This window comes from Aotus nancymaae, unplaced genomic scaffold, assembly GCF_030222135.1.
Source record: "Aotus nancymaae isolate 86718 unplaced genomic scaffold, 86718_ANA_hifiasm-v0.15.2.pri h1tg000033l, whole genome shotgun sequence".
Classification (NCBI taxonomy): domain Eukaryota; kingdom Metazoa; phylum Chordata; class Mammalia; order Primates; family Aotidae; genus Aotus; species Aotus nancymaae.
Window position 1 is genome coordinate 21299908 of NW_026988447.1, and position 25393 is coordinate 21325300.

General features: G+C 42.7%; 1 protein-coding gene across 1 annotated transcript in view; it reads right to left on the reverse strand.

The window, feature by feature from the left end:
* Window positions 1-303: 303 nt before the first annotated feature.
* Window positions 304-25393, reverse strand: part of REELD1 (reeler domain containing 1) — a 34717-nt gene continuing 9627 nt past the window's right edge. Inside the window, exons 2-10 of the mRNA XM_012454024.3 lie at window positions 21678-21801; window positions 20839-20970; window positions 17004-17107; window positions 14108-14326; window positions 10305-10527; window positions 8294-8457; window positions 4064-4376; window positions 3498-3561; window positions 304-2681 (exon numbers count right to left, since the gene is read on the reverse strand). Coding sequence (XP_012309447.2) covers window positions 2073-2681; window positions 3498-3561; window positions 4064-4376; window positions 8294-8457; window positions 10305-10527; window positions 14108-14326; window positions 17004-17013 — 1602 coding nt within the window. The 5' untranslated portion in view covers window positions 17014-17107; window positions 20839-20970; window positions 21678-21801 and the 3' untranslated portion in view covers window positions 304-2072. The remainder of the gene's footprint in view (window positions 2682-3497; window positions 3562-4063; window positions 4377-8293; window positions 8458-10304; window positions 10528-14107; window positions 14327-17003; window positions 17108-20838; window positions 20971-21677; window positions 21802-25393) is intronic.

A 25393-nucleotide genomic window follows, 5' to 3' on the forward strand; every position in this document is an offset into this window, starting at 1 on the left:
TGACTCACTGTGACCACTTCCAAGGTTAGGTCTTAAGAGATATGCAGCTTCTGGTTTTGTGTGCTTGGCATACTTCTTGGAACTCAGACACCATGGCATAAGAAGGCACAAAGAACAGAACCAAATTGCTTCCCACATTTTTCAGCAGCCCCATTTGAGCCCTTAGATGGCAGCCAACACCAACTGCAGGCCATGTGAGGGAGTCAACTAGGCTGTCCCAGCCCATTCAATAACACCCAGAACAGAAGAACTGCCCAGCTGAGCCCAGGCAACCCCAGAATCATGAAAGATGATAAAAGGTGGTGGTGGTGGTGGTGATTTTATTTTCAACCACTAAGTTTGGAGGTAATTTGTTCACACCAATAGATAAACAAAACAATCTGTTTACATAGGAAAATATTTAGACAGAAAAGATTTCAAAAATGTCGCATACATGGTGCATCTGGCTCTGATGTGATGTGGCCAGATGAGAGCTCTCCACTAATGGGGTCCCTTGTTTGCTTCTTGAGGAGGACATCTTTTAGAGGGCTAGGCATGCAGAAGGGATATCTGTGGCCTTATTAGAGTACAGTACATTTGTTTCTTTCTGCAGCATTCCTAGATCACTTTTATTTATGAACATACAAATTGCCTAGGTGTCCATGCATCTAATGATTGAAGCCAGGGAACAGAGCTATCTAGCCCAGAATTTAGAGGAGAGAGTCTTGGAATTGATGACCAATGGGCTAAAGAGGGGTGTGGAAAAAGCAGAAGCTGTCTCTTTCCTGAATGCCCAATTTTTAAAAATTGTTGAATTGAAGTGTAAGGAAGGCCTCATTCTCCTTGGAAAGTTACTGAACTTATTCCTCACTGAATTTTTGTGAGGATTAAATGTGAAGATATGTGCAGACTTCTTAGCACAGTTCCTATATGAATTGAGTGTTTAATAAACAAATAATCCTTTCCGAATTTGTAGTGTCTTTTGTTTCTGCATTAAAATGAATGGTGTATTAAAATGAATGGTGACCCTATAATAGGTTTCATTCTGAAAAGGCAGCTAATTCTAATGTGTTATATTAGGTGAATATAATTAAGAGTTATATTCAGATCTGTTGTTTTTACCCCAGATAGTATCTGTGGAACCACTGTTAAATCAAAGCAATCTTCATAAGGTTATGAGATCAGATAGATGACCTTCGTCCATGAAGCTTTCTTCCTGACATTCCCTGAAAAGACAAGTAAAGACTGTTCTTCAAACTGTGCTGGTATAATAATGTTTTTCAGCCTGGCCTTTGGCAAAAGGCAGTATGTCTGCTAGCTGTTGGGATACACAAATCTTTCCATCAAGTGTAAATGGATGGGAGGTCTCAGATCCATTTACACCTGATGAAGAGGCTCCCACTCTGGTGTTTATGGCCTTGTGTAACATGTATATGTTTTCCTAAAGATGTGTTCAATCAAGCTCTCAAAACTTTCCTGACTTTGGATCAATTTCCATGGCAGATTTGCCAGGCTGCTGAGCTGCCAAGAAGACCAAATACCCTTGCATTCTGCTAGTCATCCAAATCAGAACTCTGGCAAGTTTCTGAATTCTAGTTTTGAAAAGAAAACTTCTTTGGGAGTGGTTTAGGGAGACAAAGTGAGAACTGCAGTTCTTTTTCTTGCAGGAGACATAACTCAACATTACTTTTTTTCCCAAAGAGTTAGAAGAGATGAGGCTGAGACACTAAGGAGGGACAGAATTTCTATTTCTATGGCTTCCTTAAGGCAACAGAGGAAGCTTAGCAGCCACAGGGGTCTAGTTAATGAGGAGGTTATACAATATTCATTGTGTTGAGTTTAGCTCTTCAAACAGAAGCTCTAATTGTAAAAAGAAAAAAAGAAGCTCAATTACAGATGTGAAGACAACAAAGCTTGGGAATAACTCCCTCTGTAGATAAAACTGTCCTCTCTCGGCTTCCTCCACTAACTACACATTGACAGAGGCACAATGAGTCCCTGTCCTCATCAGGTATTCTCATTAGCTCTGCTCTGTCTGGGACACTCTCCAGGACCCAAGGAGGGCCACTGACAGGTCTGCGATGACAGTCTTCTCAGAGGACTGTTTTCTTGCTACCCACAGAAGGAGTGATCCAATTGTACTCTGCTTGAACCAAAACAAAACTGTTCTCCCCAATCTTCCTGACATGCGCAGTCTCACCACTGTCACTCCTGGCAACAGCATCTGAGGGCGGCTCACTGAAGGACACTTCCATCCGCTGGTGGCAATACTGGGTATGCAGGTAGCGAAGGCCAGCGGCCAGGGCCATGCCCAGGGTGGCTGACAGGCAAAGCAGAATTCCCAGCTGGGGAGTTCTGAGTTGGAATCCCAGAGGGTTCTGGGCTCTCTCTAGCCCAGCATCAGGCCATGAGTTGGTCTGCCAAGGGTATCCCACTCCACCCTCTCCATCTCCCTTCCCTGCTCTGGGCTCCTTGTGCTTTGACTGAGGTAAGAAGCTGGCAGACGGCCTGGATGCCTCTGACTGGTCACCAGAAGCAGGTAGCCCAGAAGTGCCAGAGGTCTGGAGGACAGGGGTTGGGTTGCCTGCCCCAGCCCCATTCCCTGTGAAAGTTTCAGAGGACCAAAGGCGCTGGGGATGGGTAAGCTGGACGGTGTACAGAGGAGGCCGTGTCATGGTCCTGTTAGAAGCCTTCGTCTTGTCCTAGAAAAACAAAGGGACAAAAGAGTCAAAGGGACTGGTCTTCCTCCTAAGCTGCCATTGAACTTCGTAACTAACTGGGATTCCTTAAAGACTCCCAGGCAGCGGCTGAAAACTCGATCTCTTGCTTGCTACCAAAGGAGCTTAGGGTAAAATACCTGACTAGATGCATATGCACTTGTTATTAATGGGGATTGGGTGGCTAATGGAAACTCCACAGAGAACAAGGAAGCCAGTTACAAGAACAAGCTTAGGGTCCTTTAAGAGGCTTCCAAACCAAAATATCAATGTGTGATTGCATCATCTTCTATGGCTGAAAGTTTTGAATGTGTCTTTTTATGATAGGATCCATGCAAGAGGGACAATTTAACCCTACCATAGGTTCTGATAAAGGTAAGTAAGAATATGACACCATGTTTTATTTTGTGTTCCTTCTAAGACTTCACAGGAATAGCAAATGAGTGGGCATTTATATTTTATATTGCCCATTGATCTAACTCAAAAGGGACCATACATGGCCTTTTGAGGTCAATGTTATGAAGGAGGGATGGAGGAGGAGAGACAAGAGTAATTATTAACTATGGCTAAGTGAAAAGACAAATCACCAAAACATCAATTTCTACAATTGCTGATAACTTCAGGGACAGTGCATATAATGGAAAGGTATTGATTAGTAGAAAGACACTGTGTATATTATACTTTGCCTTCTTCTCTCTGACTTTGGCTACTAGTCTAATAGCTCTGCTTTCTCAGCCTGAAACAGGCCAGTCTGGGATCAAAACACCAATTGCAAGCCCTCTTCACAGTTCAGGCTCTTACCTGTTCACTCCCATCTGAGGACAGGCAAGTTTCCAGTGAATCAAAGCTGGGATCATCCTGAGTTCTAAAGGAAAGAATGGAAGGGCTGAAAAAAAAGTTATCAAGTTTTGGACCAAAAAGCCATGTTTTCTACCACTGTCATGTATACAGATGGCATCCAATTCACTTGAAAAACTTCTGAGTTTCGAGTCGGGAACCATAGGGAAGAGGAAGGGGAGAAATGAGTGAGAATGGCGGCAAAGAGCTCACCAAACGCTATCACTTATTATTTCATATAAAATATACATTTCTATATTATGTGATTATAAATACATTTAAAATATAAAAAGTCACAGTTTAGGTTTTATTTTATTTATAACATCTCAGAGATCTCACCCCATCCAAGAGAATAATTTCCCTGGGTAATTATCATACCCAGTCCTTCTGACCACTAACCCTTCTACATTCTGGGTTTTTCACATACTTAAGAATAAATATGAGATCTTTTGTGTCAGACTCCAAATGTAGCATTCCAGCTTTCAGCCTCATCCCACCACCTGCCCAAATGGCCCACCCATCACCCTTACCTGTGATGGGCGCTAAGGCTGGAAGCAAAGCCCTCTGAGGAGACTCTCCTGAGGGCCATAAGCCTCTCCAGCCTGTGGACCTCCAGGGACGGCTCTAGGGTCGGATTGCTGTCCCCGCTGAGTTGCTGGCCGATGCTGCCTTCAGTGGCTGTGTGTGAAGATGGTTGGTACAGAGTCTCTGTATCCCCAGGAAACTTTGTCACCCAAATACTGGCAGGAACAGGATATAGGTTATCCTCCTCTGCAGCTCCAGGAAGGGCAACAGCAAAGACATGTGTGTGCTGCTGTGGAAGAGTGATGGGGGCCCTGGGAGCTAAGCAGAGGTCCAAAGACAGCACAGAGTCAGTGAGAGCATTTTTCCCGTATCGATTAGTACAAACAGCTATGATAGGGGGTAAACAGCAGTGACTCTAATGTGCCCCAAGGAGAGGCCATTAAGTGTGAGGCACTTAAAAGTGTCAGCATAAAGATGACCTGCCTGATCATATAAGCCCCTGACCACGCAAGGGCTTATATCTTTTTAGAGAGTGAGTCCCTGGCCTTTCTGGGCTTGTACCTTCTCAACAGCCACCATTCAGGGAACACAGAAAGCACAGTGACCACTGTATTTATTTTACTGCTGCCAAAAACTGCTTCAGGCTGGGGGAAAAAAAAAGTGGAATCCCACAAATCAGATTTTTCAAAGCCCTATATCTTTCTTGCCCTATTATTAACACCCAAGGTTTCTTTCCCTGGTGATAACGACTTGAACATCTGCTATGGGCAGAGACGATCACTGCCTTCCCCTGCCCTTCACCATCTCATTTCCCATTTGCGACTGGCTAACATGACAGCCCAGAGCATGAGAAAAGAGCTTCACACAGAGCAGCAAGCAAGCAAGTGCAGGTTTTAGAATCAGATTCTTGTCTGGGTTCAGTTCTCCACTCTGCTAATTCCTGGCTTTGGAGAAGTCCTCCCAGAGCATTAACCTCTGCTTTTGCAAAATGAGGCCAGCATAGAATTGCTGAGGGGGTGACACAAACTCATTGATGTGGAAGCATGAAGCAGGTCCCTGGGATACAGGCACACAGGCAACATTCACAGAGAGTTTAGCGCAATGAAGGAGTATGACATGATGGCATTGACAAAAACGGTGTTGGCAGAAGTTTCTCTGGCCAGGGCTCCAGATTGGATTGAACGTTCTTTTACAGAGGTGGAGAAGGGACCCCTTTGCTCTGATGTTTTTAACCCTCAAAAACGTTGAGGTGAAGAACAAAGCAGCCTAGCTCAGACATACAGACCATGGCGAACTGACAGTTTCGAATTCCTGCCTGAAGTCTAAGAGCATTTGAATATTTCCTGCAGACCCACTGCATGCTGGGCATTGTTATAGTTGCTGGAGGATCAAACATAATGCAGACTTGTAATTGGTGTCCCTGAACCCAAACCTAGGAAGACAGACCCGTACATGTCAAACTACCTAAATTAATACCAGAGGCCGGGCGCTTACCCCTGTAATCCCAGCACTTTGGGAGGCCGAGGCAAGTAGATCACCTAAGGTCAGGAGATTGAGACCAGCCTGGCCAACATGGGGAAACCCTGTTTCTCTACTAAAAATACCAAAGTTAGCAGGGTGCAGTGGAGCATGCTTGTAATTCCAGATACACAGGAGGCTGAGGCAGGAGAATCGCTTGAACCCACGAGGCGGAGAGTGTAGTGAGCCGGGATGGAGCCACTGCACTCCAGCCTGGATGACAGAGTGAGACTCTGTCTCAAAATAAATAAATAAGTAAATTAGTTAATTAATACCAGAGCTAAGGAAGCAATTATACTTGCCACTATGGTCTTAATATATTCCCCTTAAAATTCGTATATTGAAATCAACCCCCCGGTGCAATAGTGTAAAGAGGTGGGGATTTAGCAGCTGCTTAAATCGTGAGGGTGGAGCCCTCATGAATGGGATTAGTAGCCTTATAAAAGGGGACTGAGGGAGCTTGTTCACCCCTTCCACCATGTGAAGACACAGCAAGAAGGTGCCATCGCTGAAGCACAGATCACCCTCCCTCACCAGACACTGAAACTGTTGGCACCTTCATCTCGGACTTCCCAACCTCCAGACTGTAGGCAATAAATTTCTATTGTTTATAAATTATTCAGTCTAGGGTATCTTGTTATAGCAGCTGGAATAGACTAAGACACTTGCCTACCAAGTATGAGGAAAAGTTTCACAAAGGAGATATTTGAACTGTGCCTTAAAATTGTCACATGGAACAGTCCAATTTGAGGAAATGTCAGAAAGGAAGGCACTGAAATAAAAAAGTAGACCATATCTAATGGGGTGGATGAGGACTCAAAGTGTCTCGGTCTACTGGGAGATAAGTTTCAGATATCAATATACTAATTTCCCAATTTAAAAAATTTATAGTTTATACTTGTCTACTGAATTCTTTGTATAGTTAAGAAATCTATTTCACTTTATTAAATGAAATAAGGTGAAATAGATTTTTTTCTTTTTCTTTTTTTTTTTTTTTTTTTTTTTTTTTGAGATGTTTTTCTTGTTACCCAGGAGTTTTTCTTGTTACCCAGGCTGGAGTGCAATGATGCAATCTCAGCTCACCACAACCTCCGCCTCCTGGGTTCAAGCGAGTCTCCTGCCTCAGCCTCCCAAGTAGCTGGGACTACAGGTGCGTGCCACCATGCCCAGCTAATTTTTGTATTTTTGGTAGAGACGGGGTTTCACCATGTTGACCAGGATGGTCTCAATCTCTTGACCTCATGATTCACCTGCCTCGGCCTCCCAAAGTGCTGGGATTATAGGCATGAGTCACCGCGCCCAGCCGTGAAATAGATTTCTTAACTGTACTAAGATAAACTTCCCAGAACACACACACACACACACACACACACACACACACGCACATGCATGCATACATGTTTCTTTTTCCTTTGGGAATCACTAGGGTTTGGGTAGTGGAATGGATGGGACAGACAAGCTGGGGCCAGAAGGTGAGGAATGTGGGCAGTGTAATGAGGAGGGTACCCTGTAAACCACTCAGGCTGAAGGCTGTGAGCCCCAGCAAGCAAGGTTTCCAGCAGGGTCAGGCAGAGACAGGCCCAAGGCTCCACATGACACTTCTTCCTGAAGCTCCACTTTTATTCACATTCATGTTCAAACAAACATGGCTATGCTTGGGATTAAAACATGACATTTGCATCATTCATAAAATAAAATATGAGATTTCAAACATATGTCAGGGGTGCAGAGTCTGCCTAGGCCACGCTCTCAGGCTCTGAGGTCTTTACTCTGCTTTTAGGAGTGTCTTGGTGGGCAGGCTGGAGGAGTTGTGCTGGGCAGTGGGAGAGTCAAAGGTTTTGGGGCAAAGGCAGAGAATGGAGAGTGGTCCCCACTGTCTCTGTACCTGGGTTTGCTGCACTGAGAAGAGACAGGGATTCTGATTAGATTCTGGCCTTAACATATTAGCAAAGAATAAAAGAGAACGAATGGATGAAGGGTAGGGTCTCGTGTGCATGTGCCTGGATGCCTTTATGAGTGCTTGCGTTCATAGCACTTAACTGGAAATAACAATAAAGAGAAGTTGCATACCACCAGGGATTTTCAGGTAGGTCAAATAGCCTCTAGCTGGCTAGAGGTTTTCCTTTGTTTCCTTTTCTTTTCTTTTTTCGGGAGTTTATGGACTAATGGAGTATAAAGCCATGTAGTGAGCAAGGAAAAAATCCCTTCCCATGGAAATAGTGATTCCTGATTCTGTTCTCCAACCCAGGCTGCAAAGGGCCATCTACCTACCATGAAAAGTAACAATAAAAACTCTGATGTGTTTTTATGAGAAAAGACAAAGAAAAGCTCATTTCTTTTTTGTGCTCCCTGTGTAGCTTCAGGGGAACCAAGGAAAATGGCTGAAATACTGTGATGACTAGTAAATGCGGGGAAGAGGTGCGTGCTGTTTTTAGGTATTGCAGCGCAGCTCTCACTGTCCACCCCGGGGCCTGACTTAATTTGTTAGGTTGAGCCAGACAAAGTGTGTTTGCTGCAACAAACAAAGCAGCTGCAAGCATCCCTCCCTTCACTGCTGCGCTGTCACGTCCCCGAGAACTGCTGCAGTTGGCCACGGCGCGTGTTTATTGCTTGTTTTGCAGGGACAGGAAACTGGCAGCAGTAACTTTTAAGTGAAAATAGATAACTGTAAAAATAATGATGACAACCAGGCTGGCGAGTACAATGACAAGCTATACCTGGGGCAGCTCCTTCAACATTACCCAGCCTCTGGTGAAGGGTTGGCATCGATAATCTGGGCTCCACGCGGTCGTCAGAACGGGCGCTGCCAGGTGTCTGTTGAGACACAACAGATGATTCAATCCTCGCCCAGTAAACGAAATATGACTGGACTACTGATAAACTGCAGAAAGAGAAAGAGCAGAGAGGGCCACGGAGTTAGTTTCCTTTAAACAATACCTCAGGCCAACCGCATAGAAAAGAGAATACACTAAGAGATAAAAAGGAACAAAAGTCTAAATAAATAGAAGAACAAGAGAGATTATGTTATTATTCTTTGAGCGACTTCATTCTTTTTAAAAACAAAAACTCTGTAGCTGCAAATAATTAGAATAGGAGAGGATATGAACAAATCAATGACCCTCTTGAATAAATACACTCAAAATCTCGTTTTCACTAAAAAAGTATCTCCTGAAACTGTTTAGACTCCACTAAGAGGTTTTATCTTCAATGTTATTATTAGCCATTCCTGATATACTGTTATGACATCATGATTTGAAGATCTCACAATTCTGTTGTATGACTGTATACGTTATTGTAATTATAGATACTATTGGAAATTGGAGATAAATCCTTACTATTGTAAATAATTTTTTGAAAAATAATTCTTCAGTAAAAATTATTTTCACAAACATTATGCCATTTATTCTTCCAAATATTTCAGAGAGGGAGGGATTATTGGCAAGTATCATTTTTCCCACTTTAAATAATCAGGAGGTAGTCACAACAGTGTGATGAATTTGGCCGAGGTCACCCAGAGGCTGGAGACGCAGTGAGAGTCATAGTTCAGGCCTCCAACATGCGGTTTCCAGCCTCGGCAGACGTTATCGTGGGCAAGGGTTCCCGGAGGTGGGAGATCACAGGGTGACTTGGGAGAAGCATCTCATCAAGTGACAGCTCCTCTTTTCTGCCAAATGGAGATCATAGCTTCTACACTACTTGCTATGTGGCACGCAGCAGTTATGATGGTAAATCCAAAAATAGGAACGGAGGTGCTTTGTGTGCAGGTTTAAGGACTTCAAGCAGCAGACACCCTCTGCACTGGATAAGAACCAAAGTCAAGGGCAGACGCTGGGCATACCCACAGGTAACCCTGCCCTGGACCTTCCAAAGAGGCAAGATTGTAAGGCACAGTGTTTCCCTTCTTGCTGTCCTGTCTGCTGCCCTGGACCACCAGGAACCAGGGGAGAAGGGACACCACAGGCTAGGGCCACCAACCTCCTTTCCCACTGCTCCCCAGAGCAGAGGGGAGTCCTGGAGGGGAGCACGTGCCCTGGGCCGCCTCTGCCTGCAGGCGCAGTCTCCTTCATATTTAGGAGGGTATGAAGGAAAGAAACAGAAACATACACCCTTTCCTGAAAGAAAACAATTCTCCTTCTTGGTAAATGCAAGTGTCTGAAAAGAATGACAAAACAAGCACCTCATTTTGAGTAGCAATGATGCTTTTAAAGTGCTCACTGTTGCCGGGAATTGTTCTGAGTGCTCTGCGAACGTTGGCTCTCATCCACCGCACACCCGGGAGGTAGGTGCTGTGGTTATGCCCATTTATAGACAATAAGCCAGGGCACACAGTCTTAAGAGGCTTTCTCTGGGCCCAGGGATGTTTCCATTTGTCCATCTGCCTGTCTCTCTAGTCTTGGCTCTCTCCTGCCTTCTCATCACCAGTCCTTCTGTCCTCTGGTTGGAAATTCCTGGAGAGGTTGGCCAAGAGTTACCTGTGCCTGGGGAGGCAGGGAAATAATACACCCTAGGCCCATGGATGGTGACGAAGGGACAAGTTTGGGGGCAACATTGTTTTTCGTTTCCCTCTGCATAGGGTCTCCAGGTTAGGCAGCCCCCGTGACCCTGTCCTTGCTATAAGGTGGCCATATAAGGAGGGGGAAAGGAAGTACGAAGGCAGGGCAAAGAGAAGCTCCCCTCTCTTCAAAGTAGAAGACTCAGTTTCTAAGAAACAGCACTTCACTCTCTTACAGGAATTTAATGTCCCCCACAGGCTGGGCAGGGGCCTTCCACATGAACGACAGGTTTCTCTTCAGGGACTTGTCAGCGTGGGTGACTGCATCAGCCGCTTGAAAACAAGTCATCAGTTTGGAACGAGGAGGAATGAAAACAAAAGTGCCAGCGATTTGGTGATCAGACACTCTTCGAGCCTGAAGTAGAAATCCCATGAAATCACGACTGCTTCTCACTGTCACTGCAACAAAAAACACCCATTCATGATGAACATGTGTGACTTAGTTCCATTTGTTGATTTTATACAGGTTTTTTCAAAACTGAAAGCCTAAGATCAGCCCCCAGAAAGTGAACAATTCATTAGGGCGGAAAAAAGTTGAAGTCCTATTTCACAACAAAATAAATTCCATTTGGATCAAAGGTATGCAAAAATGAGATAAAAAATAACTAGAAACTTTTTTTATTTTTACAAATATTGGATTTAGAAGTACCTCTCTGAGCAAAACCCAGCTGCCATAAAGGAAAAGTTGAGTAAAGTATGCTGTATTTTTTCAAATATGAGTTTAGGTTAACTCAGAAGGACAGACGATTAAAAAAAATTCTTTCCGAAGAAAAAGTATTTATAAGACATAAAACAGACAAATACTCATAGTCATGGTGAATCCATAAAAACATGACCCCCCTCAAAATAATGAAAGGATATGAACAGAAAATAAAACAAGCTCAGTAATAATAATTTTTTTTTTTTTTTTTTTTTGAGACAGAATCTAGCTCTGTCGCCAGGCTAGAGTGTAGTGGCGCGATCTTGGCTCACTGCAACCTCCGCCTCCCGGGTTCAAGTGATTCTCCTGCCTCAGCCTCCTGAAACAGGGTTTCATCACATTGGTCAGGATAGTTTGGATCTCTTGACCTTGTGATCCACCCACTTCAGCTTCCTAAAGAGCTGAGATTACAGTCATCAGCCACCCTACCCAGTAGCTCAGTAATAACTTTTAAAACAATTATAAATGAGACACTATTTTATACCTTTTATATTAGCAAATGTTATGTGTGGTTATAAACACAGTCTTGATAAGACTAAGGAAAAACTAGGGCATTCATTCACTAGTGCTGAAACTATTAACCATCCAACTTTTTGTGGTGTAACCTGACAACATCTTCCACATTTATAATGCACTTCCCCCTCTGATACATGCTACATTATTGATTAACCCTGAAAACATAGTAAGTAAAATAAGTCAGACCCAAGATGACAAATATTGCATGATTCCACTTATGTGAGGTTAACTAGAGGAGTCAAATTGACAGAGACAGAAAGATTTAAAGTTAGCTGGGGCTGGGGGTAGGGAAGGATGGCCAGTACAGAGTGTCCTCCTGGGATGTTGGAAAAGTTCTGGAGATAGACAGTGATGATGGTTGTACAATATTGTTAATGTACTTGATGCCACTGAGCTATATATGGTTATCATGGTAAATTTTATGATATATATATATATATATTTGCGCAATAAAAGAAACACCCTCCAAAAATTATTACTCTTTGATCTAGAAATTTTGCATCTAGGAATTTTCCCCACTGACAAACTTGCACAAATAAATATGGCAAACACTGATGTCCAATACCCAACAGCAATTGTCCGCTTATGCCCTGCTAGTGGAACAGATGGTTCTGCTAACAGAACCCAGATGTTACATTCACATGGCAAGTGGAGACCACCTGTCTTCAGGGAAGCTAGCTAGGCCTCTCCCTTTCCCCAGGGGATGAACTGTGATTAGATTAAAACCAGTGTTGGTGATTCTGTTCCCCTTCACCAGACAGAATTCTCTGCAATGAGGCCAAATCTGCTGAGAGGGCAGCTAATGTCTAAGGATCAATCTTTTCATGTAAAGCCTTTATTCCAGCTGTCGTCCCAGTGTGAGGCCTAAAACCATGGCACTCATCCTGAAACTGTGCAATGTCAAAGGAATGAAAACCCAACTCGCTGATGATGGCAGAGCAGGAAAATGGGAATATCTTAGGATCTAGATGATGTCATTGAATGGTTTCCCCCAATACAGAAACTGTGCCTCCAGACTTAAGGGAGAAAATTAAATGCCTTTATTCATTACACTTCTGTTAATCAGCTTTTCTGATACTTGGAGCTGAAACAATCCTGATGCATACAGTGAGCAAAGACATATGAATAAAAATGTCCATCAAGGCTGGGCGCGGTGGCTCACGCCTGTAATCCCAGCACATTGGGAGGCCGAGGCAGGCGGATCACCTGAGGTTGGGAGTTTGAGACCAGCCTGACCAACATAGAGAAACCCCGTCTCTACTAAAATACAAAAAATTAGCTGGACACAGAGACACATGCGTGTAATCCCAGCTACTTGGGAGGCTGAGGCAAGAGAATTGCTTGAACCCAAGAGGTGGTTGCAGTAAGCCTAGATGGTGCCATTGCACTCCAGACTGGGCAACAAGAATGAAATCCATCTCAAAAAAAAAAAAAAAAAAAGGTATCTATAAAAACTGTTTATGAAAAAAATTTTTTAAGTAAATACCCATAAATAAGAAACTGGTTAAATCAATCATGTGACTGCTAGATAAGGGACTGTCATAAAATCATTTAAAAGAAGCTCTGTATCCAATAAAAGATGTCAATCTGATTGTTAGGTAAAAAATATAAGCATTAAACAGGCATTTAATTTATGTCTGCTTAAGGTTATATTAATTTGAGATCTTGCTCACATGTTTATATGTTTGGGAAGTTTCTGAAAAGAGGAGCAAGAAACTTAACAAGGTTACCTTTGGAGAATCAGACTGAGCGTTCAGAGCAAGAGAAGGAAAAGCACTTTTAATTTTCTACCTTTTGATACTATTCTAACAGTTTTAAAGCACGTAATATATTTAAGCTATTTAAAAAATGTTTTTAAATTCCCCACTCACATTCAATGGAATGAGTGGCTAAAATCAGGATCAGAGCTTTATAAGTTTGCTAAATGCAGCTTGGTGTCCAGGATTATTTTATTTTCCATGAATTTGAACTTTTATTAATAAACATTTGAACAAATATTTACAACTATTGAACATCAGGCCCTATGCTAGGTATTGACTATATCTATGAACAGGATAACATGGTCCTTACGTTCAAGGAATTCACAGATCCCAGCAAGAAAACAGTATACTTACAACATAAGTAAGTCATAACTGACTCTTATTGAATCCTTGAAGCACTCCGTCAAGTCACTTATTACATATAGTGAAATAGTTACTATAGTCAAGCAAATTAAAATATCCATCATCTCATCGAAGTGTCTGTTGATGGATGAATTTTAGTTTTAAATAATGAGAAAAAAGCATATTTCACACACATACATGATACATGAAAATTGTTCATAGGAACTATATTTGTGTCTGTAACAAGAGACATTTATATCTTATGATAAGGACAAAATACTTTTCTATAATAATGATATTTGTACCTTCTTACACAGATCACAATCGATACAGAGATTTGTTATCATGTGGCTTTTATGGCACAAATATTTTATGCTTATTTTTAACCAGATAATTGCTTCTTAACATTAAACCAGGACAGGCAAAGTGGCTGGTACCTATAATCCCAGCATTTTGGGAGGCCGAGTCAGGGGGTTCACCTGAGCCCAGGAGTTCGAGACCAGCCTGGGCAACATTGTGAGACTCCATCTTTACAAAAAAAAAAAAACAAGGATTAAGCCAGACTTAGTCCAGGAAGCTTCTGACTGGGACAAACACAAACTGGATGATCCATGGGGCTCTGGGGCTCCTCTGAGTCTCTCAAAGCCTTTCTGGTACATACCTGGAATCTTGTCACCTGGTGCATAGGAAGACCTGCCAGTGTGGATGGTGACGTGGTGAGTGTCCGGGGGCTGAGGCTGGGCTCGGATGTGCTTGGGCTGCATGTCCTCACAGGCCTTCATGCTGGCACCATGGGAAAAGGCAGACGAGCAGGAAGCCAGGCAGAGGATGGTACAAGCCCAGCCCACAAGACCAGCCCGCATCCTCATCCTGCCCTCTCCTGTATCATGACAAACAGTAGCTTCAGTCCAGATGCTATTTAGGAAAATGGCATGAAGTCTTCTTGGGATGTGACTAACCTGAACCCCACACTGCCTCTGCACCTGAGATGCTTTTAGTGCAGCCTCCCAGGACTGCTAATGCTCAAGGCCAAGATCAACAAGAAACGCCAGGCTATGGGAAGTGTTTCATTTCCAAACACATTTAAAAAACTTCTATTCTTGTAATTTTCTCATAAGGCCAGACTGTTTTTTTGTTTTTTGTTTTTTTTTTAAAGAGAGGTTTTAATTAAAGCAATAAAATCAGAAAATGTTTGTATCCTAGTGTGAACTCCTTATGAGCTGACTGGTACCCAAGGGCAGTGTGAGTTCTGGTACATCTTTGCTGCAGTAGACACTAAATACACCACTATGGTCAGGCGGCATGGCATGGGGGCACTGGGCTGAATGTCTTATCCCTGTTACGACTGAAAATTACTGAGTTAAGTGCTACCAAACATCTGCCAACTATCAATTATTTAGAGGTGACTATTAAGTTGGCAATGCTTTGATATCTCTTTGCCCTTTCCTTGGCTGTTTTTAGCTATTTCACTACTTTTAGTAAAGAAGATGAGCAGAGAAAGAAATAATTTATTCTGTACCTTCTTAAACATACTGATGAAAATTTTGGCTGAGGAATAGAATACAATGACTGAATAAAATATTTTTGTTTGGCTGGGTGAAGTGGCTCACGCCTGTAATCCCAGCACTTTGGGAGGCTGAGGCAGGCAGATCACAAGGTCAAGAGATCGAGACCATCCTGGCCAACATGGTGAAACCCCATCTCTGCTAAAAATGCAAAAATTAGCTGGGTGCGGTGGCTCATGCCTGTAATCCAGCTACTCAGGAAGCTGAGGAAGGAGAATCGCTTGAACCCAGGAGACAGAGGTTGCAGTGAGCCAAGATCATGCCATTGCATTCCAGCTTGGTGACAGGGCGAGGCTTCATCTCAAAAAAAAAAAAAATTGTTTATTACCTCTAATTCCCAACAACAGGAAGAATTAAAATTTGGCAATGTAAAAGAAGTTGACAAAAATAAAATGAGAGATAGCAAAAAAGGCAGATGAAAATCTGCCTATATAAGTATTTAGGGTTATCACAGGAATTTTTTTAACAGTTTTGTTTTTATTTTTTTATAGTCCTGCACACAGGCATTTTAGAAGTTTGGCTAATATTTTCACCTAAGGAAATATTACTAGCCCTCCCCTCTAGTAAACTGGTTTTAAAAGGTAAAAATAAAATCCTGAAAATGTAGTGAAACTAGCTATAAAGGCTATATACTAAGGAAATAGTCCATAAACCAAATAGTCAAGGGTTCCCCCTGCCATTGTCTCTTCACACACCACACCCTTCTACATTCACAAACTGAAAGAAGACAGGAATATGATCTACACTTCCAATTTCTTAGACTTAAGAGTTCTTCAGACAGTGCCTTTCTTTCCTAAGTTTGTTTTCTATAGGGCATCAAAGTCACACATCTCCATACTACAAGGAACCATTGCTACAGCTTCTCAGACACATTAAGAGATACGAAGATGAACTGTAAAAGCAAATTCTCAGTCAAGGGGGCTCAGGGTTTTTCTCATTTTTTTTTCACAAGGACCACATAGAAATGTCCCTCGAGGGGTGGGGAGACTGGGGAGGGATGACTTTAGGAGAAATACCTAATGTAAGTGACGGGGGGATGGAGGTAGCAAACCACCACGGCATGTGTATACCTATGTAACAAACCTGCAAGATCTGCACATGTACCCCAGAACTTAAAGTATAATAAAAGAAAGAAAGAAAATGCCCCTCTAATGCCAGGCACAGTGGTGTGCACCTATAGTTCCAGCTACTCAGGAGGCTGAGGCAGGAGGATCACTTGAATCCAGGAGGTCGAGGCTGCAGTGAGCTATGATTGCATCACTACACTCCAACCTGGACAGCAGAGCAAGATCCTGTATCTTAAAAGAAAAGAAAGAGGCTGGGCATGGTGGCTCACGCCTGTAATCCCAGAACTTTGGGAGGCCAGGGTGGGTGGATCACCTGAGGTCAGAGGTTCAAGACCAGCCTGGCCAACATCATGAAACCCTGTCTCTACCAAAAATAAAGAAAATTAGCCAGGCATGGTGATGTATGCCTGTAGTCCCAGCTACTCGGGAGGCTCAGGCGGGGGAATGCCTTGAACCTGGGAGGTGGACGTTGCAGTGAGCCAAGATCGCACCACTGCACTCCAGCCCAGGCGACAGAGCAAGACTCTGCAAAAAAAAAAAAAGGAGGAAGAAGAAATGAAAATGCTCCTCAAGCCCTTGCTGATGGCAAGTGGTCTTCTTTCCAAAGGCAGATCAGACACAGGTGCCTACAAGGGAAGGGGAGTGAGCGCCTCATCTCACAGACTGGCCACAGCTCCACCTCACAAGCTCCTGCCTTAGGTTCCACTGTGTCTTCTTTCCCACCAGCATCTTGTCCACCTGAATCCTGAAAAATATCCACTTAGAGCTGAGCACGGTGGCTCACACCTGTAATCCCAGCACTTTGGGAGGCCGAGGCAGCAGGATCACTTGAAGCCAGAAGTTCAAAAACAGCCTGCACATCATAGGGAGACCTGATCTCTACAAAAATTAAAAATAAATAAATAGAAAGAAGACACTCACTTACCTAGGAACATGCTTTCCTTCAGGCTTGATAGAATGGCTTCCCCCCTCAGAATTGCAAACACATCCCTTAAACAAAAGTATTTTCTTCTCTTTTCAGTTTTTCCTCTAATGGGGAGAATAACAGCTGTTACCACTAATCCTCAGCATCTCCAGGAACTGTCCCTCAGTGTCTAAATCCAGCCTAAATCGTATTAGTTTCTCCAAAACCACACACACACACACACACTCACACATGCTTTACAGTCGCATCATTGTTCAAGCCTGTGTGAAGAACTAGAAAGAAGTGGAATTGGTTTTGCACAGGACTAGCATTGACATCCTTGGCAGAAGCTGGATGCCTCCATCTTGATCTCTCTGCCAAGGGGAGAATGTTTGAATGAAATGCATCTCAGCTTTCTTGGCTTCTTGAGTCAGTGTGGACTGAAGTTACTCTTGGTGAAGCAGAATTGACACGTTAGCCCAAGAGCAACGTTTGATACCAAAAAATAATACATGGCATATGCACCTCCCATATCAACTGCACTAAAGCTGGAGTTCACATTTGCATGCATCTAAAACTCCACTGAGACACCTGATAACACCACAGAGCCTATAGATCAGCGGTCCTCAAAGTGTGATCCCCAGCGTGCAGCACCAACATCACCCAGAAGCTTGCAACAGTGACAATGAAGATAAAGAAAGAGGAATGGACTCAGGAGATCAGGTGGAGGTAGACTTAGTAGGATTTGGTGGCTGACTGAATGCAGGGTATCCAAGAGAGAAACCTAAGATTGATATGCAGGGGGATGTGGAGTAGGTGGCTCCAGAGAGAGCAATGTTCTGACTATTAGGCCTTGTCTGCACTCCAGAAAAACCTAAAGATATGAATGAGTGAATAGGCAAGTCACTGGCTTAGAGACCAGGTTGCTAACCCTTCCCTTGCAAGTGTAGATGAGACTATCTATCCTATAAACACCAAGGGAAATTGGACTTCCTTGACCTGGGACTCCAGTATTCCCCACACGCAGAACAAAATCAAACAATTCAATCTGGTTTTGCCAAGCCTCTATCCCACTAGGATAGAGGCAATCTCAACCTTCCACTGAGTCATGAGAAATTCTGGGAGGTCTAGAAATCAGGGTATGGGCCTTCCATGGCTGCTGTTATGATAGTTTTCTGAGCTCATGTACTCACTTGAAGGCTGTTACTTGGAAGGTTTCTAGGCAAAAAAGGGGCTCAGGTCTTCAGCAAGGCTCTGGCCTGGGTGCTGAGAGCTCAGGCTTCCAGCTGAGCTCACCCTGTGGCTTTTCTCTGCTGAGGTTCTCCCCGCCCCCTCCACTGGGTCCTGACACAGACCTCTGCTGCTAGCAGGAGAGTGGGTAATCTCTTCTCCACTCCCTTCCACTCCTGTCCCAGTCTTAGAGACAAAAGTGTCCCTCCTCTTCTTTTTTTTTTTTACCCTCACCTTGTTAACCTGGGCCACCTGACATAATCCACCTACCTACAGGTAGAGGGGTAATCCCCAACCCCCCTGCTTTGGCCCTGAAACACAAAATCCCCGGACACAGGGATTCTCAAAAGGCCAACTACCAATTAGAATGAGAAGGGAAGTGCACAGGTAGAGAGAGCATACCTACATGGCTCAATAAATGATCCTGCCATTTGCTCATGTAATATATTTCTTGTAGGAAACCAAGAGGACACCTTATCCTAGACATGGCCTTATCCTGCCTGCCACACCCATAGCCTCTGCTGAGCCAGCAACATATCTTATGCCACACTCCCCACAAAGCTGATTGTACCAGGGCAGGCACTTATCACTGGGGAGGGCCCTGCTGATGCAGGGCTGAGCCAGAAACTCTCCCTGGGAATCTGACCAAGAACACATAGAAGGCTACTCTATACCAGTGCTGGCCAATAGAAATAGACTGCAAGCCACACATGTAATTTAAAAATTTCTATGCGAGGGGCATGGCTCATTCCTGTAATCCCAGCACTTTGGGACCTCAAGATGGGCAGATCACCTGAGGTCACAAGTTCAAGACCAGCTTGGCCAACATGGTGAAAACCCATCTCTACCAAAAAATACAAAACTTATCCAGGCATCATGGCATGTGCCTGTAGTTCCAGCTACTTGGGAGGCTAAGGCAGAAGAATTGCTTGAACCTGGGAGGTGGAGGTTGCAGTGAGCCGAGATTATGCTGCTGCATTCTAGCCTGGGTGACAGAGTGAGACCTTGTCTCAAAAAAAAAAAAAAAAAAAAATTCTACTGCCTTATTTTTAAAGAACATGAAAAGGAACAAATGATATTTGTTTTAATAATAAATTTAGTCAACTCAATATATTGAAAACATTATTTCACATGCAAACAGCATATAAAAATTATTAGTGAGGTATTTTGCATTCTTTTTTTTTCACAGTAAGTCTTTGATATCCAGTGGTATTTTACACTTACAGCATGTCTCAATTCAGACTAGCCACACCTCAAGTGCTTAGGAGCCACATGTGGTAAGCTGCCAGCATACTTATCAGCGTAGGTCTATACGAAGGAAGGTGGTTGAGCCACAGGTCAGGGTGTGGGGTCAGACCTTAGGGCCATATTTTACCATGTGCAGGATGTGTAAGAGCCATTGAGGGGATAGAATGGTAATTAAACAAAGGAGCATATGACACAGTGCTTGCATAGTACTACATACTATTCTAGTCAACTAGTTGGCAAATTACCTCATCGATACAGCAACATGATGAGGTCCGCACTATTATTATCTCATTTTGTGGATAAGGAAACCGAGTCACAGTGTTTCTGTAACTTGTCAAATGTTCCCACAGCATTCGGGCAGTGATAGTAAGGTTTCTCCCTACAGTTTTGCCATGGAATAGCTTCGTAACATAATCTACAAAATGAGGATAACCACACTTCCTGTATCTGTATCCTGAAGTGCTGGTGAAGTTTCAATAATTAATAAATAATAAGCAGTTAGCACTTAGTATGGGGTTTGAGACAAAGGAAGGCCTCAATGCTTGTTTTATCTGCGGAAAGAGAAAGCTGGCTGAGCCACAGAGAGGGTTGGTGCCCGCCACGGAGAGGCGGCAGTGAGAGTGTGGCTGTGAGCTAAGCCCAAAGCCTGAGAGACAGCAGTGAGCTGGCCTCCAATCCCATGCCTACATGAAGGAGATCCAGTTGTGTGCACCCAGAAAGCAAGAAAATATTGGGTTTTTTTGGGTTTCATTTTTTGCTTTTTTTTTTTTTTTTTTTTTCATGAATCTGCTTGAGGTCATTTCTCACTAGCAATTTGGCTGGACTTGATATATTAACGTGACCGAATCTGTTACATTAACATCCCCTGGCCCCGACTAGAACAGTTGTTTTAATGTCATACCCAGGGAAAGTCTTGGGGTGGGTTTTATGGTTATAAATCAGATACTCTGTGTCCTTTGGTAAGTCACTTAACTTATTTGGATTGCCTCCGGTATAAAATAAAAAGTTTGAATTAAATAATCTCTTAGATTTCTTCCAGCAAGAAAATGATACACATTTTTAAGGTTTTATTTTAGTCATAAAGGCATATGCATGAGCTGCTCTTAAAACATCTTGAGATGGCATGCATTAAAGTCTGGCACATAATTATAACCTGCATCGACACCATCCCACACTCACTCCTGGTTTAAGAGCCTGCCTTGGAAAAGTTTGCAAATGAAGGAGGAACCTGTTGAGCTCGCTTTTCTAGTCCTGTTTCCTGCTCCTTCACTACAGCAGACAAGTGGACGTTTTCTTCATTTTCAAAGATCTTGGAGATGAAGATCATGCTTTTGGTAACTCATGAACAACCTTTCCGATCCAAACATTTTTTCTCTACCTTGGTAATGATTTCCTGCTGAGATTGACTGGTGTTTTTACTGCTATTCCAGTATCATCATTGTGATGAGCATTTTAATGTTTAGATAGATTTAAAAAGAACACCTACAGATTTCTGGAGTGCTGGGATAATCTGTGGAAGAAAAGAGAAAAATACAATTCTCTTTAAACTCTACATGAAAGTAAGGAACCAATGGTCATTCATGTACGTTTAGCAGGTCTGCTGACTTTCGTTTCATCCTCCATGCTACTGTGCACTTTCTGCCATTAAAAAAAAAAAAGTTGAGTGCTTTTTTTCTCTCTCTCTTTTGAGACAAGGTCTCACTCTGTCATCCAGGCTGGAGTGCAGTGGTGCAATCACGGCTCACTGCAGCCTCAACTCTCAGGCTCAGGTGATCCTCCAGCCTCAGCCTCCTGAATAACTGGGACTACAGGCATGTGCCACCACTCCTGGCTATTTTTTTTATGTTTTGTAGAGATGAAGTTTCACCATGTTGCCTAGGCTGGTGTCAAACTCCTGGCTGGGCTCAACCAATCCGCCTGCTTCTGCCTCCCAAAGTCCTGGGATTACAGGTGTGAGCCACTGCCTCCAGTCTAGTGCTTTCATTCTACCCAATAATCCTCTCCTTCATTCTCCCTTTTAAAGAACAATACAGTCAAACAGGATTTTTAAGCTAATTAATATTTGAATGCTTACTATTTGTAAAGCAACTTGCAAGAGAGTCTGCTGATAAAGTATTGGCAGGATCTTCTCCCTAGGAGCTGACATTTTACTTGGGGTGAGGTAGCAAGATATAGAAGAAGGAGCTTTGAAGTCAGACAGCAAATTAGTTACATGACCTTGGAAAGTTAATGCTGATGAGCCTCAGTTTTGCCATCTGCAAAATGGGGAGATTATTAGATTTCTCACAAGATGCTGTAAGAACTAGATGCTCTAGCAGTGATGCGCAGCAGTAAACAAAACCTATGATGAGAAGAGAGAGAAAAGTCAGGTTACCGGAGTCTGGGACCAGAATATTTCAAGTAGAATCAGGAAAATATGGTAGATTTTAAAGGTTAGGTGGAGTTTAGATAGATGGAGATGGGTAACAGAGCATTCAAAGCAGGAGAGAGAGCTTGAACAGAGGTGTGAACACTAGCTGTGTTTGTTGTAATGATCTAAACATAAAATGAGGCCCATTTGACATGGGATAGTGGGGACTGAGATGTTGAGAGAATAAATGGAAGTAAGACTTGTAGACTGCCTGTATAGAGGCAAAGGAGGGGTCAAAAAAATGGGCATTTAGGGATTCTGGACAAACACTATAATCTATGTCCAGAAGAGGGAAGTTGGTGGCATTCAATTTTAGATATTCTGGAAATGTACTCTGAGCATTCATTCATTCCTTCAGCCAAACTTTATTAAATGCCTACTAAGTGCAGGCCATGTGCTCTGGACAGGGAGGAGTCTGCACTCCTCCAAGGCTGGTAATGGAGACTAGTGCATCAGCAGATAATTACAAAACAATGAGATAAATGATTAGAGAGATATGATCATGTATTATTATAGCAGGACAGAAAAAGCATTACCTCTTTTTCCCTTTTCAAAGCGTAAACATTCATATCTTGCGACTGCATGCAAAAAATGAGCTTCAAAGATTGGTATTGAATAACCCTGGAGACGTCTATTATGGATATACAAATGTTTTATAGTATCTTTTTAGGATCCTACACCATGCATACCCTTTATCCTCATGTAGGCACTTGATCCTATACGCCACCCTCAATTGCAACTGATCAGCTGTAAGTATGCCATCTTACCTACTGACCTAGTTCTAAATCCCTGGAGGGTAAGAGTTGTCTTAAAATTGCCAAGCTCAGATGCATAGCACAGCACTATGCACATCATAAGTTATTTGTGAAATAATTTAGCATAGACCTACCATAAAGAAGACAAAGGTACATGGATGGATCTCTCTGTTCAGAACTCTTTGTGTTCCACTTATTTTAATGCATCCTTCTTCCAACCTTTTCAAGGATAACAGATCCCATGTATTGAACTCTTACCATGTGTCAGGCACACAGCTAATGTTGAACATGTATGAACTCACTTAATCCTCACAATGATCCTATAAAATATGTTCTAATTCCATTCCCACTTTACAGATGAGAAAACTAAGGCACAGAAAGATTAAAGAAACTTGTTTGAAGTCATTGCCCATGAACGGAGGAGCTAAGTTTCAAACCCCTGCAGAGTAGCTCTGAAGCCTGTGCCCCTAACCTCTAAGCTGTTACAATGGCCATTGTATAGTCATGAACTTGGAAACACAGAGAAAGAGTGATGTGGGATGGTTCTGAAAAGCTACTTAAGGATGGGAGACAAGACTTTGGTTCCCTGCTTCTCTGACGGGGACAGAATTTGGAGGGCCACTCTGAGTAAGTAAGAAATCTAGCCGGAACTTTCTTTCTCTGCAGACTTCACATCCTAACCCTGCAAACGTACCAGAAGCAGGAAAACTGATTTTGGGACCCACTTACTTCAAAGCAAGAAGGTAAAAGTCATTGCAGGGTAACTGGATTTCAGGAGTCCTCAATACTGAACAATGTCAAATGTTTGTCCTTCCTTATAGCCATGGCAGGTTTTCCCAAATTAAAGAAAACTTTAAAATTGTGAGAATATATTTTCTTTTCTTCCTTCTCTCTCTTTTTAAAAGTAAAGAATGCAGCATCATGGTTGAGTATCTAAATGTCATCCTTTATTTTCTCACCAACCACACTGCCCTTTGATCACCCATCACAGAAGCAGTCACAACAAACAGGGTTTACTCTCCTCTAAAGAGGCAATCCAAACCTCTCATCCACTCTGCAGTAAGAAGCAGGTAATTGTCTGGTTAGCCCCCACTCTCCCTTGACAATGGGGAAATACCAAAATCTTTAAATGAGAAAGTCCTTCATCAAAATTTTTAATTTTTTATTTTAAAACATTTTTTCAAGGCACCTGTAAATATCAAACTCCAAAAGTGTTTCTCTGGTTCACATTTATGGACCATTTCTGCAGACCAATTCCTTCTTTTGCTTTAAGACTCAGCTCCAGAGATGGATCCACATTTCCCTCAAACCAGCTGCAGGTCTGCCATCACAGTTCTTTCTTCTACTAAACAGCCATCTAAAACTGACAGGTCTCCTTCACCACCTCCTGAGAAACAGCGATAGAGTCAACCTCTCGGGCAGCATTCTAAAGCCACAAAACGTTACACAGGGCACTTAATGCTAGGATCCGAGCCAGCTCCCCTGGGAGCAAACTGTCTGCTGATCCCAAATCCCAGAAGCCCTCTTAGCACACCGTCACTATATGAGGGTGGCCAGCCTCAGTTTCATGAGTTTGAAGCATCTCAGGAAATTTAATCATTCATTTCCAACCATCCAGCAAACAGTCTAGAAAAGCTGGAAGTAGAAATATCAGATTTCCCAGTTCTCCTTCAGTGCTTAACAATTTCTTCCCATATAAACCCTCCAGCAATGTGGGCAAAATCCACATGGCAATAGATCCCTTAAGAATTTAACAGAAGGTCTATCATAGGCCAAGCCAACAAGACTTCTTTAACACCAACTTTTCACTAAACCCCATGCTGACTGGTTTCCTTATCTCACAAGATGGGAAAGCAGCAACGATTAGCATCAGTTTTACTCTTCCCACCAAAGCACCTGCACTTTCCCCCACAAAGCCCAATTCACACATCTCTGATGGAAGAATCTATAGGTAAGCAGAAAATACTACTTGAAATAGGTTAAGTTTATGCAAAATTCAGATATGATAGTCCTTAGTATATTTTGCTTTTATTGTTTTTAATTTTTACTTTAGGTTTGGGGGTACATGTACAGGTTTGTTACATAGGTAAACTTGTGTTATGGGGGTTTGCTATAGATTATTTCATCACCCAGGTATTTAGTACCCAATAGTTATTTTTTTCTGCTCTGCTCCCTTCCCCTACACTCTACCCTCAAATAGGCCCCAGCCTCTGCCGTTGCTGTCTTTATGTCCACGAAGACCGGATGTCTAGCTCACACTAATACATGAGAACATGCAGTATTTTGTTTTCTGTTCCTGTGTTCCTTTGCTGAGGATAATAGCCTCCAGCTCCTAATATCCAGCATCTATAAGGAGATTTGCTGGAATCTAAGCAAATTTATAAGAGAAAAACAAACAACCCCATTAAAAAGTGGGCAAAGGACATGAACAGACACTTCAAAAGAAGACAGACATGCAGCCAACAAGCATATATTTTGCTTTTCTATGTCATATGTATAGAAATAGCACACATTTGAAATATAAACAAGATACAGAATAGTCCCAAGTAGGATTTACTTTATACGGCCAAATTCTTTAAACTTATATGTAGTATATAAATATATCATTTTTAAAAAGCGTTTACCACCTGTGATAGTTAATTTTATGTGTCAGCAGAAACCAGATAGCTGGCTAAACATTATCTCTACGTGTGTCTGTGAGGGTGTTTTTGGAGGAGATCAGCATTTGAGTTAATGGGCTGAGTAGATAGCCCTCCCCTGTGTGAGTG